The following is a 14018-nucleotide window of genomic DNA, read 5'->3' as shown; positions in this document are numbered from 1 at the left end:
AGTTTGAAGTCTGATTAAAGTCCAGCTCCAAGATAATCGACTTCAGATACTTGACTGGTAGAGAATGGGGGGCAAGTTGCCAAGCACTGAAAAGAGTTTATGTGTCCCTGATAAGATCTACGGTGGACTATGGCAGTATAGTGTATACATCAGCAGCTAGATCCCATTTAAAACAATTGGATGTGATTCAGGCTCAGGCGTTGAGAGTGTGTAGTGGAGCTTTTAAGACATCGCCTGTCTCAGCTATCCAGGTAGAGGTAGGAGAGATGCCACTGGAACTAAGGAGACGGCATATCATAGCAAATTACTGGGTTAACTTGCAGGGGCATAATGACTCGCACCCCACAAAAGAAGTGCTGAAGGAATGCTGGACGAAAGAGAGAAGTAAAAAGGACAACTTTGGTCATATAGGGAATAAAACAGCAAAAGAGCTTGGGGCATCTGATATGAAAATCAGCTCTTCAATAGTACATCCAGTCATAGCCCCATGGAAGATGAGATGTCCGGAGGTAGATTGGTATCTATTAGAGATTAATAGGAAAGAAGAAAGTGCTGATCTGGTTGTGGTGTTTAATGATTATATTACTGAAGTATATAAAAACTATACTCAAATATATACAGATGGCACTAAGAACCCTGAAACAGGGGTAACAGGAATGGGAGTGGTGGTTCCAGCAAGAGGAATTGAAATCAATAGAAGAACATCTAATAATTTAGTAGTTTGTACAGTGGAGATGGTTGCAATTTTAGTTGCATTAAGTTGGGTGAAAAAAATTGACAAAATCATAATATGTACAGACTCAGCTTCAGCTCTAGTTAGTCTAATATCGTTCCATTCAAGTCGACAGGATATACTATATGAAATTCTCTACTCAGTTACAAGAATAACACACCAGGGAGGACTAGTTAAATCTTTATGGGTTCCAGCGCACATAGGAGTGAAGGGGAATGAAAAAGTGGACAAGGTCACGAAGAAGGCATTAAAGAAGGAAAATGTAGACATGCAAATAAGAATCAGTAAAGCGGAAGTAAAATGTATAATCTGGAAAAAAATTAACCAAAAATGGCAAGAAATGTGGGATAGTAAGGGGAAAGGGAGACATTTATACCATATCCAAAAGAGTATTAAAATAAATAAGGTAGGAGGGGGAAACAGACAAGAGGAAACGGTACTAACGAGACTAAGGCTGGGACACTGTGCTCTAAATAAAACATTAAAAATGGTGGGGAAACATCAGATGGGTATGTGTGAGGAGTGTCAGGAAGAGGAATCGGTGGAACATTCCTACATTGTAGGAAATATCAGAGGGAGAGAGTGATAATGGATAATATACTAAAGAAACTAGGGGTGCAGAAACTCACTTTAAAGACAATATTAAGTATGAATGATAGAGCACAGGTGAGAGAATTGTTGGGTTTTTTAAGGGATACTGGGCTTTATTATAGGAAACATTGGTAGGTTTTATTTCTCCCTCCCCCTCAATCCCTGGGAAATTGTAGATTATATTTTACTGACTGATCCACACTCCAGAACAGAAGGTGGCGGTAATGCACCATTAAGCTGGATGCCAACCGCCGTTAAAATGAAGAAGAATCGACTTCAGAGTTTTTATTGTTGATTTTTTATATATATATATATATATATATATATATATATATATATATATATATATATATATATATATATATATATATATATATATATATATATATCTCATTGAGCTAACTTTACATCTTAGATATTAGCGACAGAACAGGTAGGTCTAACCAACATCAAATGTTGGCCTATATTTTTTTTATTTAAAACAATGTTGAATTAAAAAAAAATACAAGAAGATTAAATGGGCTTACCTCTACCTAACTTGAACTGCCGTAAATTAATATGTACTGGAAATATACTGTATGCATAGCCTACTAGCCGATTCTTCAGATTTAAGGGGGATCGCACCACGCAGTTGTACCATGTCATGTCAAAAAGAAAAGAGTCTCAACAACTGACTTTGACTACAAAGAGATGCCAAGAGATCCCAGAGGGAGATCCTTAATCACATGATCCTAGCATGATGCCGTGACACACGAAGGACTAAACCATACATAGTTTCATGTAGATGGATTCTGAAGCTGCCTTTAGGTGGCGTCATTGCCCAGCGTACATTATCTTAGTTCAAGGTCCCGCCTGGAGATGGAGTAATGGAATAGAAACTGCCAGGGGTGCAAAGTAATGCACATTTGCTTAAGTTTCAATTCAGTTTTATTTATATAGCGCCAATTCATAACAGAAGTTATCTCATTGCACTTTTCCTATAGGGCAGGTCTAGACCGTACTCTATAGTATTATTTACAGAGACCCAACAAATCCCACTATGAGAAAGCATTTGGCGACAGTGGCAAGAAAAAAAAAAACTTCCTTAAGAGGCAGAAACCTTGGACAGAACCAGACTCAATGGTGGGCAGCCATCCGCCGCTGCTGGTTAGGTTTTGAGAGAGAAAAAGAAGTGCTGTGCTTGAGTACAATTTTGAGGTACTTTTACTTGAGTAGTTCCCTTTTGTCTGACATTATACTAAAATTTGGGAAATATTGTATTTTCTTACTATTGGCTGTAATTACTACATCTTTTCCAGATAAAGATTTTACATGTAAGCTTATGAAATATAATGCATAACTTTAGTTTAAATTACTGTAACAGTATACAAAATTGCAGACCACCATTAAAATGCTGCTGCTTGCTTATAGATTACCTTATTAAGAATTTAACACTTAATGGACTGTGTACTTTTACTTTTGATATTTATATCTATTTTGATTCAATTTAATTATGCTATTTATACTAATTCTTATACGCAGCAAGTTCCTACCAGTCAGCCATGTATTATACAGTTATAATCACATCAGATATGAATTGAATATTAATTGCACATCACTGTGCAGGCAGGTACACTTTCATCTTGTCCAACAGTGCAGTGGGATCGTGTAGGAAAGCCGGAAGGTTGTTCCTGTTAACGTAGGCAGCCAAGCACACAGCAGCAGCTGACAGAATCAGAGGCCACACAAATGATCTCTTGGGTTTGGGCTCATCGCAGGGCCTGGTCTGCAGGGGATGAGCCACTCTCTCCCACTGAGTGAGGATGGCCTGACGGGCCCCAGCCCACTTTCCTGGCCCTCTGAGACGATACTGGTACGGCGTGCAGGGACCGAACACCACATTCAGTCCCAGCCTGGGATCAGTCAGTAGCATCCTCAGGATCTTGGGTCGAACACCCACCAGCTCTGCTATCTCATCCATGTAGCTGATATAGTCGACTTGGATGGTGTGTCTCTGACTGGTGACATACCTGAAAAAGAGACTCGAGCTGAACATGTTGTGGATAACAAGATTTGGTGCTTTTCAGATTCAAAATATGTAAGTAATCACAAAGTTGAGTAAATCTACTGCAGTACCTTTTAGCCATTGTCTCCTGCTTGTCCTGGATATCTTTTAGCATGGAAACCACAGAGGGAAGCTTGATGCAGCCTGTTTGAAAGGAGACATTGTGACACAGTGGTTTGCCCTCTTGAACACAAAATACTTCTCTAAAAAAAAGGAGTGAGTGATGACAAAAGGTTCCATTTAAAAAAGAAAGAAAGAACCTGTATTACCTTTAAACACACGTGTGGCCCATCGGGCCTGCATCTCTGAGATGGGCATAATGGCTCCCAGTGGCTGCACTAGACCAATGATAGCCAGAGTGGGGCGGTCCAACTCAGGAGGAAACACATACTTGTACAGAGATGCTTTGTTCTCAGATGCTAAGACCACATGTGAGGCCAGGAATGGAAAGGAAAACCTGTAACCTGTGGCAAACACCTGCAAGACAGGGGCCTCATCTCAGTCACACACTACTGTCTAACTACACTGCTGTCTAAGAAAGTGTGACAAGGACAGAAGAATTTACTGTCTCATTTTTATTATATATATATATATATAGAGTGGATGAGTGTGTACACACAAATAACCTACCACCAGGTCAATATCTTCCTCTACACTCCCATCATCGAACTCCACACTGGACCCCTGAAATCTGCGGATGTTGGGTTTCACCTGAACTGTTCCAGATAGGATGCGGTTGGGAAGCTCATCATTCGCTGTGGGATGTTGGCTGAACAACCTGAGATTTATATTCTCACTGGTAAGTTATGTTACTACAAATTGATGAATACTGTAAGCATTTTAATTAAAACAAGACAAAAAGTCTAAAGCACCACAAGTGACATGATTCACAGCATGAACATGCTGATAATTTTGCTATACAGACATAAATACTGAGGCTATAAAGTCCTAAAGGTTATGCTAGGAGGAAATGCCATAAGGTCATTCAAATTAGTAAAGGTCTACTACTACTACTACCACCACCACCACCACCACCCTTTGGAGCACAAAAGCCAACTGCGGTCTGTGTTGATAGGTGGGTCAAATCTGCCAGACAAACTACAATAACTACCTTCTTGTTGTTGTTTAGAAAGCCGCCATACACCTGTCCTTTTCACCTCACACATTATCTTTGCCTCACCTCTCTCCCACCGCACCTCCTCTTCAACCTCACAGTTTGAAAACCTCTGCTTTAGTATGAAAGGAATTCCTGTCCTGATGGTGCCCCTAGGAAATGTCAAGGGCGCAGCATAGTTGTCAGATCCATTATCTGGGGACCATGAATATGTACAGCAGATCTCACAGCTATTCTAGCTAAAAGTTGTCAAGATATCTTTGTCTGGACTAAAGCGTTGGGCGAACAGAGTCAGAGAGACATTTGCAGGGCAAAAACACGCTCTAGTTCAAAAGCTGTTTGGTCCAGCTATGACATAGCTGCAATAGATAGAAAAAGAATGATGCAAATACAGTACCTGTGCTTTGGCTTAAGATTGTACAGAGTGTGGTCAAATCTTTGGTTGAGCTGGCGCTCTCCCAGACCACAGAAAACACCGAAGGGAAGGATTTTCTGCAGGCATTTGAACACCCTGTTAAAAATCAAATCAAGGGGTATCCCATTGTCCCCAACTCGGTTCAGAATCCAGGCTCCCCTTCGAGTGCTCAGGAACAGCTGGGAAGAGAAGACATGGTCATCAGTCTTTATGGTGTTATGATAGAAATCTTTATTTAATATCGACAGCAAAATTTTTGTATCTGAAATATTAATGTGTAAATGTAGCATTTATTAGGTGGACTCAAACAAGGGGTTTTATCTGTAAAACGCATTTTGTTTCACTATGATTTCACTTAACTCTGTTACCTACCTTCTGTTTTAGCACTGATACTGTTGTCTCTAGCCAGGCAGCTTTCACCCAGTACTTGTAACAAATTATAGTGTATATTCTGTATACCCAGCCCTGTGGTCATAACTGCACTGTGTTTTAACCCCACAAACAGTCGATCAAGCAGACACAAGTTTAACAAGTCACCATTTTATCTAATGGACATTTGGAAGTGAAAACAAAAAAGTTACGATATAATCCAAAATATATTTTACATCTTGCAGAACTATATCCTAATTCAACACCGATTTACTGTATTTGTATTATCAAATTATTTGGTTTATGTCTGAACTGTGGATTTGTTTTACACATTGTCTGATTGTCTGACTGCTCCTGTTATTTAATCTTCTGGATCCTACTGTAAAGCTTTGTTAATGATGAATGATGCCACATCCCCTAGCTCCGGGCCATGAAGTCGGAGAATAAAAAAATGTTTTATCTTGAGTGACAGGAATGATAGCCAACACTATGAAAATAAGACCCAAGTTGTAGTAAACACATACTGTATGTCATCTATATGTAAATATCTAATCCAAACCTGCTTGGTGACTCTGCTCAGTTCCACTGCTATGTCTCCTCCAGAGTTTCCTATTCCAATCACCACAGCCTTTTTATTCCTCCACTCCTCAGGAGTCTTGTAGTCTCTGCTGTGGAAGTACTTTCCCTTGAAAGTGTCAATGCCTGAAAAAGAAAAAACGGCAAAGACTTGTGACTGCTGGACAAAGTACTTTTGCTGCAATAAGACTTTGATCTGTATTTGAAGTAGACATTACAGCTTTACCCTAAAAATATAATTTAAGGTTGAGGACATTATACTGACAACATTATTCTCTTTGGGTGGTGCTGTGTTCTGTTGATACAACATTATGTAACCACATTGTACAGGGTTGCCATTACAGGCTGGTTCATAATGTGTCAAAGGTTGATTTATAGCCTGTCTGTGGTACCTGGGAAGTCATGTAGTGGCATGTTGGGGTAGCAGTGATGTCCAATACAGATCATCACAGCATCAAAAATGTGTTTCTCCTTTTTGCCATCTTTGTTCTCCGTCTCAACATCCCACTGGCCTGAATGAGAAAAATCTGATCTCTGCTTCACCTGCAAGACTTTGGTCTGAGCAACAGAAAGGCAGAAACAGATAACATAGGTGTTAATACAATTGCATCTACTGACTTTACATTCAGCTGTCTGTCATCTTGAATTAAGCAGCATTTTATTGTTGAGATTGAGGTGAAATTCAAGCATCATTTTAAGGGCAGTTAGCGAGGCATCCTTACATTGAAGCGAATGTGCTTGGTGAGCTGGAAGTGATCAGCATACATCCGAAAGTAGTCCATGATGAGGGAGTTGTGCATGAAGTTGGGGAAGTGTGCAGGAATGGGAAAATCACTGAAACACATCATCTCCTTGGAGGTGTTGATGATGACAGAGTGGTAGATGCTGGCCCTGTCTGGCTCTGGATTCTCCTGCAATATAAGAAGCAATATATACAGAAAACAATATCCTAAAAGGTATTATACATATACTGTGTAATTAAAATAAAGTCCAACCTGCACACAGTGTGACCCACCTTAAACCTCCACAGACCACCAATGTCATCGCTGCTTTCATAGCAGACGGGCTCCAGCCCCTCATCCAGACAGCACTTGATACAGGCCAGACCTGAACTACCTGCTCCAACCACAGCCACGCGGCGAGTCATACTTCAGAGGTGTGAAGGGCGAACCGGATTATTCTGACGAATGTTTGCTCGGTAAACAGGAACTGCACACACAAGAAAAGTTGGCTAAGAGTCGAGTCCCCCCCCCCACACACACACACACTTTTGCGTGCTGATTTTAGCCGCAAATAAGAAAATGTATGCAGTTAAAAAGGAGGCCATGAGCATTATCGGAATATTCTTTATGTGAGGGACAGTATTTGTAGTGTTGGTGTGGACAATTCTCTACGTGTTGGATCTGTGCCACACGTACACATAAATATTTACCAGAATCAAAGTTCAACGCGAGTTTTGACGGAGATTTTAAACGCTAACACAACCAAACCTGCTACTGCAACCAGATTGTTGTTTATTGTGACCCTGCACGGGCGTTGACGACAATCTCCGAGTACAGCATTAATCGGTTCATTTGGACCGCATTGTTTTTGTTTGTTTTTTTACAGGACTCTTAAGACACTCACTCAAAAGTTACGATCAAGTTTCTGCACGTACATGTTCTTACCTTTTGCGATTTGAAGACGGAAACGAGTTTTGGTGCTGCATGTAACTCTGAGGGGCGGAGTGAGAGTGAGGCGGATTGTGCACATTTATCAGTTTCCTAAATGAACCTTGAATCACTGTAGCGTCAGAGTTATTTAACAGATGGAAAAGCAAACAGCGCCTCTGCTCGAAAACAACATAAGGTACGCTACATTTAACAGTCAGGGCTCGATATCACGATCGATATCACACATCTAATGGAAGCCAAAGAACCCGCTGTCAGCCAACCACTGTCAATTAATCAATCAATCAATCAAGACCATAGTCGATAATATTTAGACTTGCAACCAGCGACCACATAAATTATACATACATGTCTGTATGCTGCTGGGTGAAGTGTCCTGTACAAACTATCACTGCATCAAAAACATGAATCTCCCTTTGACACTCTCCACTCTCCACCTCTAACTGGCCTGCAACAAAATCAAGTCTCCTCACACTGACCACGCTAGTCGGAGACAAACAAACAAACAAACACACACACACACACACACACACACACACACACACACACACACACACACACACACACACACACACACACACACGCAAACAGTGTTGAATATCCTCGCATTTATACACCAGTCTTATTGGTGCCCACATCTTCTTTCAACTACATTATAGTGTGTTATAAACCATTTATTAAATGTTTATATGCTGCTTAGAAATGCTAAATAGGGGAACTTAAAGTAAAGTGTTACCCATGTATTTTGTGAAATAAGGAGTTGAAAGAATTGAAATAGCTTCTTGACCATACAAGTTTGAGCTATGTTAACATATACAATTATATAGTTTGAGTTATAAATGAAAAATGAATTTAAAATTTTTTCTCAATTGACATTAAATAGAAAATACAAGCATATTTCACTTGAACAAGCTTAGCTTAATTGTACGAACAACAATAACCCATACAACTAAAGTTCTGCATATTTAAACAAAATCAACAACAACTACCGACAATCATAGTCCTTAAAAGCATAACTAATGTGTTGTCATTAGATTGTGAAAATTAGAAAAATAACAGCTTCAGTCCCTGAGGAGCTACGTTAGCATTAGTGACGGTTGCGTCCAGTTACCTAACTTTTAGTTCCCTCAAACAATGTAACGTTATAACGAAGATGCGTATCAGAGGGGACTTAGAAGTGGGCCAGGGTCTGACATACAAGTTTATGCAGGGCAAATTGATTGACCAGTCACTGGTCCATCTGGGCCAGACCAGACCAGAAATCCCTGCACCGATCATGGCCACCTTCTGAACCATGCTGGAGAGGAAGTACGACTGACAGCAGTGGGAACTCTGATCTGATATAGAGGTTGGAACTGGAGTAAGAAGAAAGGTGGAAGAGGAAATGTGTGTGTGTTGTTTTGTAGTGAGTGTTGAGTGTATGACTGCCTTTCACATCCCATTGTTTTTGAGTAATTAATTTGCATAGAAATGACGGCTTTTTAAGTTGCTTGAGTCAATCAAGGATAATTCTATTAATTTTGGTATGAGACAGATGCGTACTAAACAAGATTAAAGTTTCATCTTATTTCAGACAAATAATAATCCATACCCTTTTTTTCACAATAAAATGGGAGTGAAAACAAAGTTGAATAGACCTTTTTCACAGAAGAAGTTTTACACAGGTATAATGAATACCAGCAGTTGCGGCACTGCTTTGCCTTAATTTCTGGAACATCATTAATGCTGTCAGTCCCGTCTGTGCTCTTTCTATGATAAGTCAAAACGTCTGCGGTGAAACAAGACTGTGAATCTAATTCATTTGGGAACAATAAAGAAACAAAAGTCCTCTCATGCTGGCAGAGCTATCCAGATTCAAGTTAGCAAGAGTTATACAGAAAGTGAAATGACATGTAAAGTACAAGACTGACTTTTGAAATGATAGAAAAAAACAGATGATGCTTTCATTAAAAGGGACAAAACAATCTCCCAAAGCCACGGAAAAGACTAATTTTAAACATTGATCAATAATCTAACCTTGTTTGGTGTATTTGCACTGACCATCATATTTTTCATTCACACTTTGAATAAAAACATTAACTGAAGGCTTCTGTTCAGCTGATGTTGATTAAAAAACAAAATGAAAACCTTGACATGATAAATTATTAATGTATACTGTAAGATTATTGGAAAAAAACGTTCTTGCCGACAAATTATATTTAAGTGAAACGGAAACTTCAAACTTATAATTCATAAATCATGGTGTGACTCTAGACTGTGATAAATGTACATTATTGGTTAAGAGAAAGGTGGATATTTTAACTGTATTTAACCTGCACAACCACACCAACCGATGAAAAACAGAAAAACATGATTAAAAACAACTGGAAATACGAAACAATAACAATAAAAGCTTTTTAAAAACACTGACTATGTCATGCTGTCTTTAATGTTTTTGAATATTATATTTGATATTGTGAAACTTTTTACTTGAAAAATTATGAAGACCATTCTTTTTTCAAATACATTTCATACATTTAATAAGTGAAAGAACACAAGACAAGACAAAAAGCTACAATACAGTAAAAGGGTTAGAGTTGGGTGGGGGTAGGTGGGGGTTGGGAGTCTTGGGGAGGGGGATTGATGGGGTTGTGGGTGCAGGTTGAACGGGTGTGGCAGAGGAGGTCAGAGGTCAGAGGGAGTAGGAGTCCTTCCAGTTTTTTTAAAGACCTGGAGGAATCTTTTCCTCAGAGATATTTTCTTTGGTTTTTTCTGGACCTCCTCCATCTGATTTTCTAGATGCATTAGTCTCTCCATCAAGCTACCCCTGGATTTTATTCTTTCTCTCTCCTTCTCCTCGAGGGTCTTCTTGATTGTTCTAATAGACTCCAGGAGACAGGTCTTTTCGTCCTGCCACTGGTGTCTCTCATTTTCCAGGTCCTCCTGTGCCTGGCTCAATGCTGCCTTCATCCTGGAGGTTGCCTCCATCTGCTCTGCAAGGAGACGGGACCTGTCCTCCTCCCACTGGCATCTCTTGTTCTCCAGGTCCTTGTCTGCCTGGGCCAGTGCAGCCTTCACTTTGGAGGTTTCCTCTATTTGTTGGGCAAGGCATGTCTCTGCCTCCTTCCGCTTCTCTTTTTCAGTTTTGAGAGCTTCGTCTAGCTTTTCAATTTTAAGGACAGCATCCCTTTCCATATTCCCCTTTTTGGAAAGCTCATCCAAGAGGACCACCAACTCGTGGTTTGCCTTGGCCGTTTGATTTTCGAGCAGTTCTTTCAACTGCTCTACCTCATTGAGCAAGGCCACCTTTTCTCTCACCAGTGTGGATATCTTCTCCTCTTTTTGCCCATGAGCCAATGTAGCTCAAGCTCAGGGATCTGAATTAGACCCTGCTGGGTCGCGTCTCAAGGTAGATCTCCAACTCGTCACTGGTTTTCACATCAGCAGCAGGCTGTGGTCCCTCTGGTGTCACAGCAGGGCGTGGTCCCTCTGGTGTCACAGCAGGGCGTGGTCCCTCTGGTGTCACAGCAGGGTGTGGTCTCTCTGGTGTCACGGCAGGCTGTGGTTCTTTGGTTGTCACAGCAGGCTGTTGTCTCTTTGGGGTCACAGCAGGCTGTGGTCTCTCTGGTGTCACGGCAGGCTGTGGTTCTTTGGGCGTCACAGCAGGCTGTTGTCCTGGTGTCACAGCAGGCTGTGGTTCTTTGGTTGTCACAGCAGGCTGTGGTTTGGGTGTCACGGCAGGCTGTGGTCTCTCTGGTGTCACAGCAGGCTGTGGTCTCTCTGGTGTCACGGCAGGCTGTGGTTCTTTGGGCGTCACAGCAGGCTGTTGTCCTGGTGTCACAGCAGGCTGTGGTCCCTCTGGTGTCACAGTAGGCTGTGCACTCTCAGTTGTCACAGCAGGCTGTGGTTCAGTTGTAACTGCAGGCTGTGGTCTCTCTGGTGTCACAGCAGGCTGTGGTCTCTCTGGTGTCACAGCAGGCTGTGGTTCTTTGGGTGTCAAAGCAGGCTGTGGTCTCTCTGGTGTCACAGCAGGCTGTGGTCTCTCTGGTGTCACAGCAGGCTGTGGTTCTTTGGGTGTCAAAGCAGGCTGTGGTCTCTCTGGTGTCACAGCAGGCTGTGGTCTCTCTCTGGTGTCACAGCAGGCTGTGGTCCCTCTGGTGTCACAGCGGGCTGTGGTTCTTTGGGTGTCAAAGCAGGCTGTGGTCTCTCTGGTGGTGTCTCTCAGCACAGGTGTGTGGACCTCTGGTGTCACAGCAGGCTGTGGTTCAGTTGACTGCAGGCTGTGGTTCAGTTGTCACAGCAGGCTGTGGTTCAGTTGTAACTGCAGGCTGTGGTTCAGTTGTAACTGCAGGCTGTGGTTCAGTTGTCACTGCAGGCTGTGGTCTCTCTGGTGTCACAGCAGGCTGTTGTCTCTCTGGTGTCACAGCAGGCTGTGGTTCTTTGGGTGTCAAAGCAGGCTGTGGTTTGGGTGTCACCCCGCCAGATGACACAGAAGGCTGTGTTCCAGATGTTACAACCAGCACTGGTTCAGGTGTTACAGCTCGTTGTGGCTCCACAGGTGCTATGGGAATCTGGGACTCCTCAGGTGTTGTCTGAGGGATCCTGGACAGCATCTTCTGAGTCCTCTGAGTTATCTTTTTCTTAAATTTAAACTCTCCTTTTACATTAGGGACCTTGTCCGCCTTCTGTCCCTGCTGAGTGTGCTTTTTTAATGACTCTCTCTGGAGTGGAGGAAAGTCTGTTTCATCGAACTGCAGGCAGTACACCAGCTTACCCACATCTTGGAGGTTTGCAGTCTTCCAAGGGTTTACCGGCTGAGGTTCTTCCTTTTCATCTGGCTGGCAGTCTGCTGCCTCGACAGATTGGGGTTTCTCCCTCTCGTCTTGGTTGCAGGCTGTTAGTTCCACAGACGGTTCAACAGTCTGGTCCTTTTCACTGTCCTGGTCTTCAAGCTCTGCAAACTTGTTTTGTGTGTGGACTACTGCAACTTCCTGATTCCAGGAATGCAGGATGACTTTCTTTTTAAGCATGTTCCTGCCTTTTTTTACCTTTGTTTTTTCCACTTGTCTCAATACTGAAAATGTTTGTGGTCGCTCTGGTTCACTGAGTGTCTTCTTAGTCTGGTAACTGGACTGATCTGACTGCTGGAAGTTCTGAGGTTTTATGAGCACATATTCTAGAATGTTGTCTTTGATCACATCATTTGCAAAAAACAATAAAGTATTCTAAATTCTTTATTATTTTCTAATTAATTCATGTATATGTTATTTTTCATTTTGTTTCATTTATATCCTTCTTTCTTTTTCTTCTGGCAATAATGTGTCTTAAAAAGAATGAACTACCCAGTATGTGTCAGTGCAACAGACACAAAGACAGACTCAAAGTACTATTAAATTTGACATGTATATCTTATATATTGTTCCCAAATATTCCCATGTATTGAAATTCATCTGCCTTTTCAGTAGTACCCAGTTTTTTGTTTTGTTACACTCGCTTTTGTCTACCCAGTAATTCTCATTCCATCACACACACACCCATAAATATACAGTGTAACACAAATATACATTGATAGCTGTCACCATTGTCTACACTAAATATATATATTGCATAGAAGAAATTTTTTTTCCTTTTTTTCATACACTGAAAAAAGATGAGGAAGATGGATTAATGATGGGACACTCATCCTGTTAATGTGCATTATTAACAGACTTTGTGTTTTAGGTAGATTCATTTTTACATTTAAAAATAGCCTATAGTTATGTTATAGTAATGAAAACAAGGGCAGATACTGGCCTGCTGTTTTAGTGTTTTGAGTATCCCTTCAATATAAAGTGGAGGTCTTGCATATTCAGTCTATAGAGTTGAATGATTTCAACATATGATATGATGATTTCAAGGTCTTTAACAAACGGTTATCAAGCCTTTTAATTTTTTTGCCCGTGGTTGATAAAAACAAGGTTTGCCTAAATAGTTACATAGAAGTAAACTGTTTTAAACTGTAAACTTGGCGTTAGGAGCCACAGTCTAAACTTTGTTTGCTATTTGCTATAAGAGACATTTTATTTTTTTATCTTCACTGTTGACACTTTTTAGCCCAAACTCTTTAGTTATGCTGCTGAAGTATAATATCTCAGCGATTAAAGACACATTCCATTTGTATCAAAAGCAAGAGCATCCACTGTTTGACCTTAAATAACTAACAACTGTTAATAAATAACCTTGAGGTTGCTTTATCTACAGGTGTAGTATCATTGTCCTGCTTCAAAATGGGAGGACAACACCGTTCACCCACCATGGACGTGAACACTTTCATTCTCATCATTCAACACTGTTAAAGCTGCATTAGTTGATTATACTTCTATATGCACTCAGTTGCCATTTTATTAGGTACACCTAGCTAAAACTGATACAACAGTCCTGCAATAAATCCTACCTTCATGAAGGTCATAATGTTCAGTTTTTCTTATTTTGTCATTTTGGAGGCTGCATTTTGTGGTGAGAGAGAGACCTTTTCCATCAACATCCCG

General features: G+C 41.0%; 1 protein-coding gene across 5 annotated transcripts; it reads right to left on the bottom strand.

The window, feature by feature from the left end:
- Nucleotides 1-1694: 1694 nt before the first annotated feature.
- Nucleotides 1695-7990, bottom strand: LOC122877135 (flavin-containing monooxygenase 5-like). 5 transcript variants are annotated; one of them, XM_044198233.1, is made up of 10 exons: nucleotides 7861-7990; nucleotides 6858-7051; nucleotides 6565-6753; nucleotides 6235-6400; nucleotides 5826-5968; nucleotides 4880-5076; nucleotides 3999-4146; nucleotides 3638-3845; nucleotides 3440-3512; nucleotides 1695-3333 (listed from the first exon to the last, which is right to left on the bottom strand). In XM_044198233.1, exons 2-10 carry the CDS (start codon nucleotides 6987-6989, stop codon nucleotides 2919-2921), a joined length of 1671 nt encoding a protein of 556 aa, XP_044054168.1. In that variant the 5' UTR covers nucleotides 6990-7051; nucleotides 7861-7990; the 3' UTR covers nucleotides 1695-2918. The 5 variants fall into 5 exon arrangements, 4 of the variants coding, with proteins under 4 accessions (XP_044054168.1, XP_044054166.1, XP_044054167.1 ...); XM_044198231.1 differs by lacking the exon at nucleotides 7861-7990 and adding an exon at nucleotides 7510-7667; XM_044198232.1 differs by lacking the exon at nucleotides 7861-7990 and adding an exon at nucleotides 7500-7619.
- Between the last annotated feature and the right edge of the window lie 6028 nt (nucleotides 7991-14018).

The sequence above is a fragment of the Siniperca chuatsi genome, linkage group LG6 (genome assembly GCF_020085105.1).
Source record: "Siniperca chuatsi isolate FFG_IHB_CAS linkage group LG6, ASM2008510v1, whole genome shotgun sequence".
Taxonomy (NCBI): Eukaryota; Metazoa; Chordata; class Actinopteri; order Centrarchiformes; family Sinipercidae; genus Siniperca; species Siniperca chuatsi.
Note: the sequence above shows the minus strand (reverse complement) of the source record. Positions and strands in the feature narration are given on the sequence as shown.

Excerpts from the sequence above, each read along its gene's own strand:
- LOC122877135 (XM_044198233.1), bottom strand. The coding sequence starts at position 6,989 with ATGACTCGCCGCGTGGCTGTGGTTGGAGCAGGTAGTTCAGGTCTGGCC. Across the intron at positions 5,077-5,825 it reads TGAGCAGAGTCACCAAGCAG|CTGTTCCTGAGCACTCGAAG; the intron begins GTTTGGATTAGA and ends TTCTCTTCCCAG. Across the intron at positions 3,513-3,637 it reads GGCCACACGTGTGTTTAAAG|GCTGCATCAAGCTTCCCTCT; the intron begins GTAATACAGGTT and ends CCTTTCAAACAG.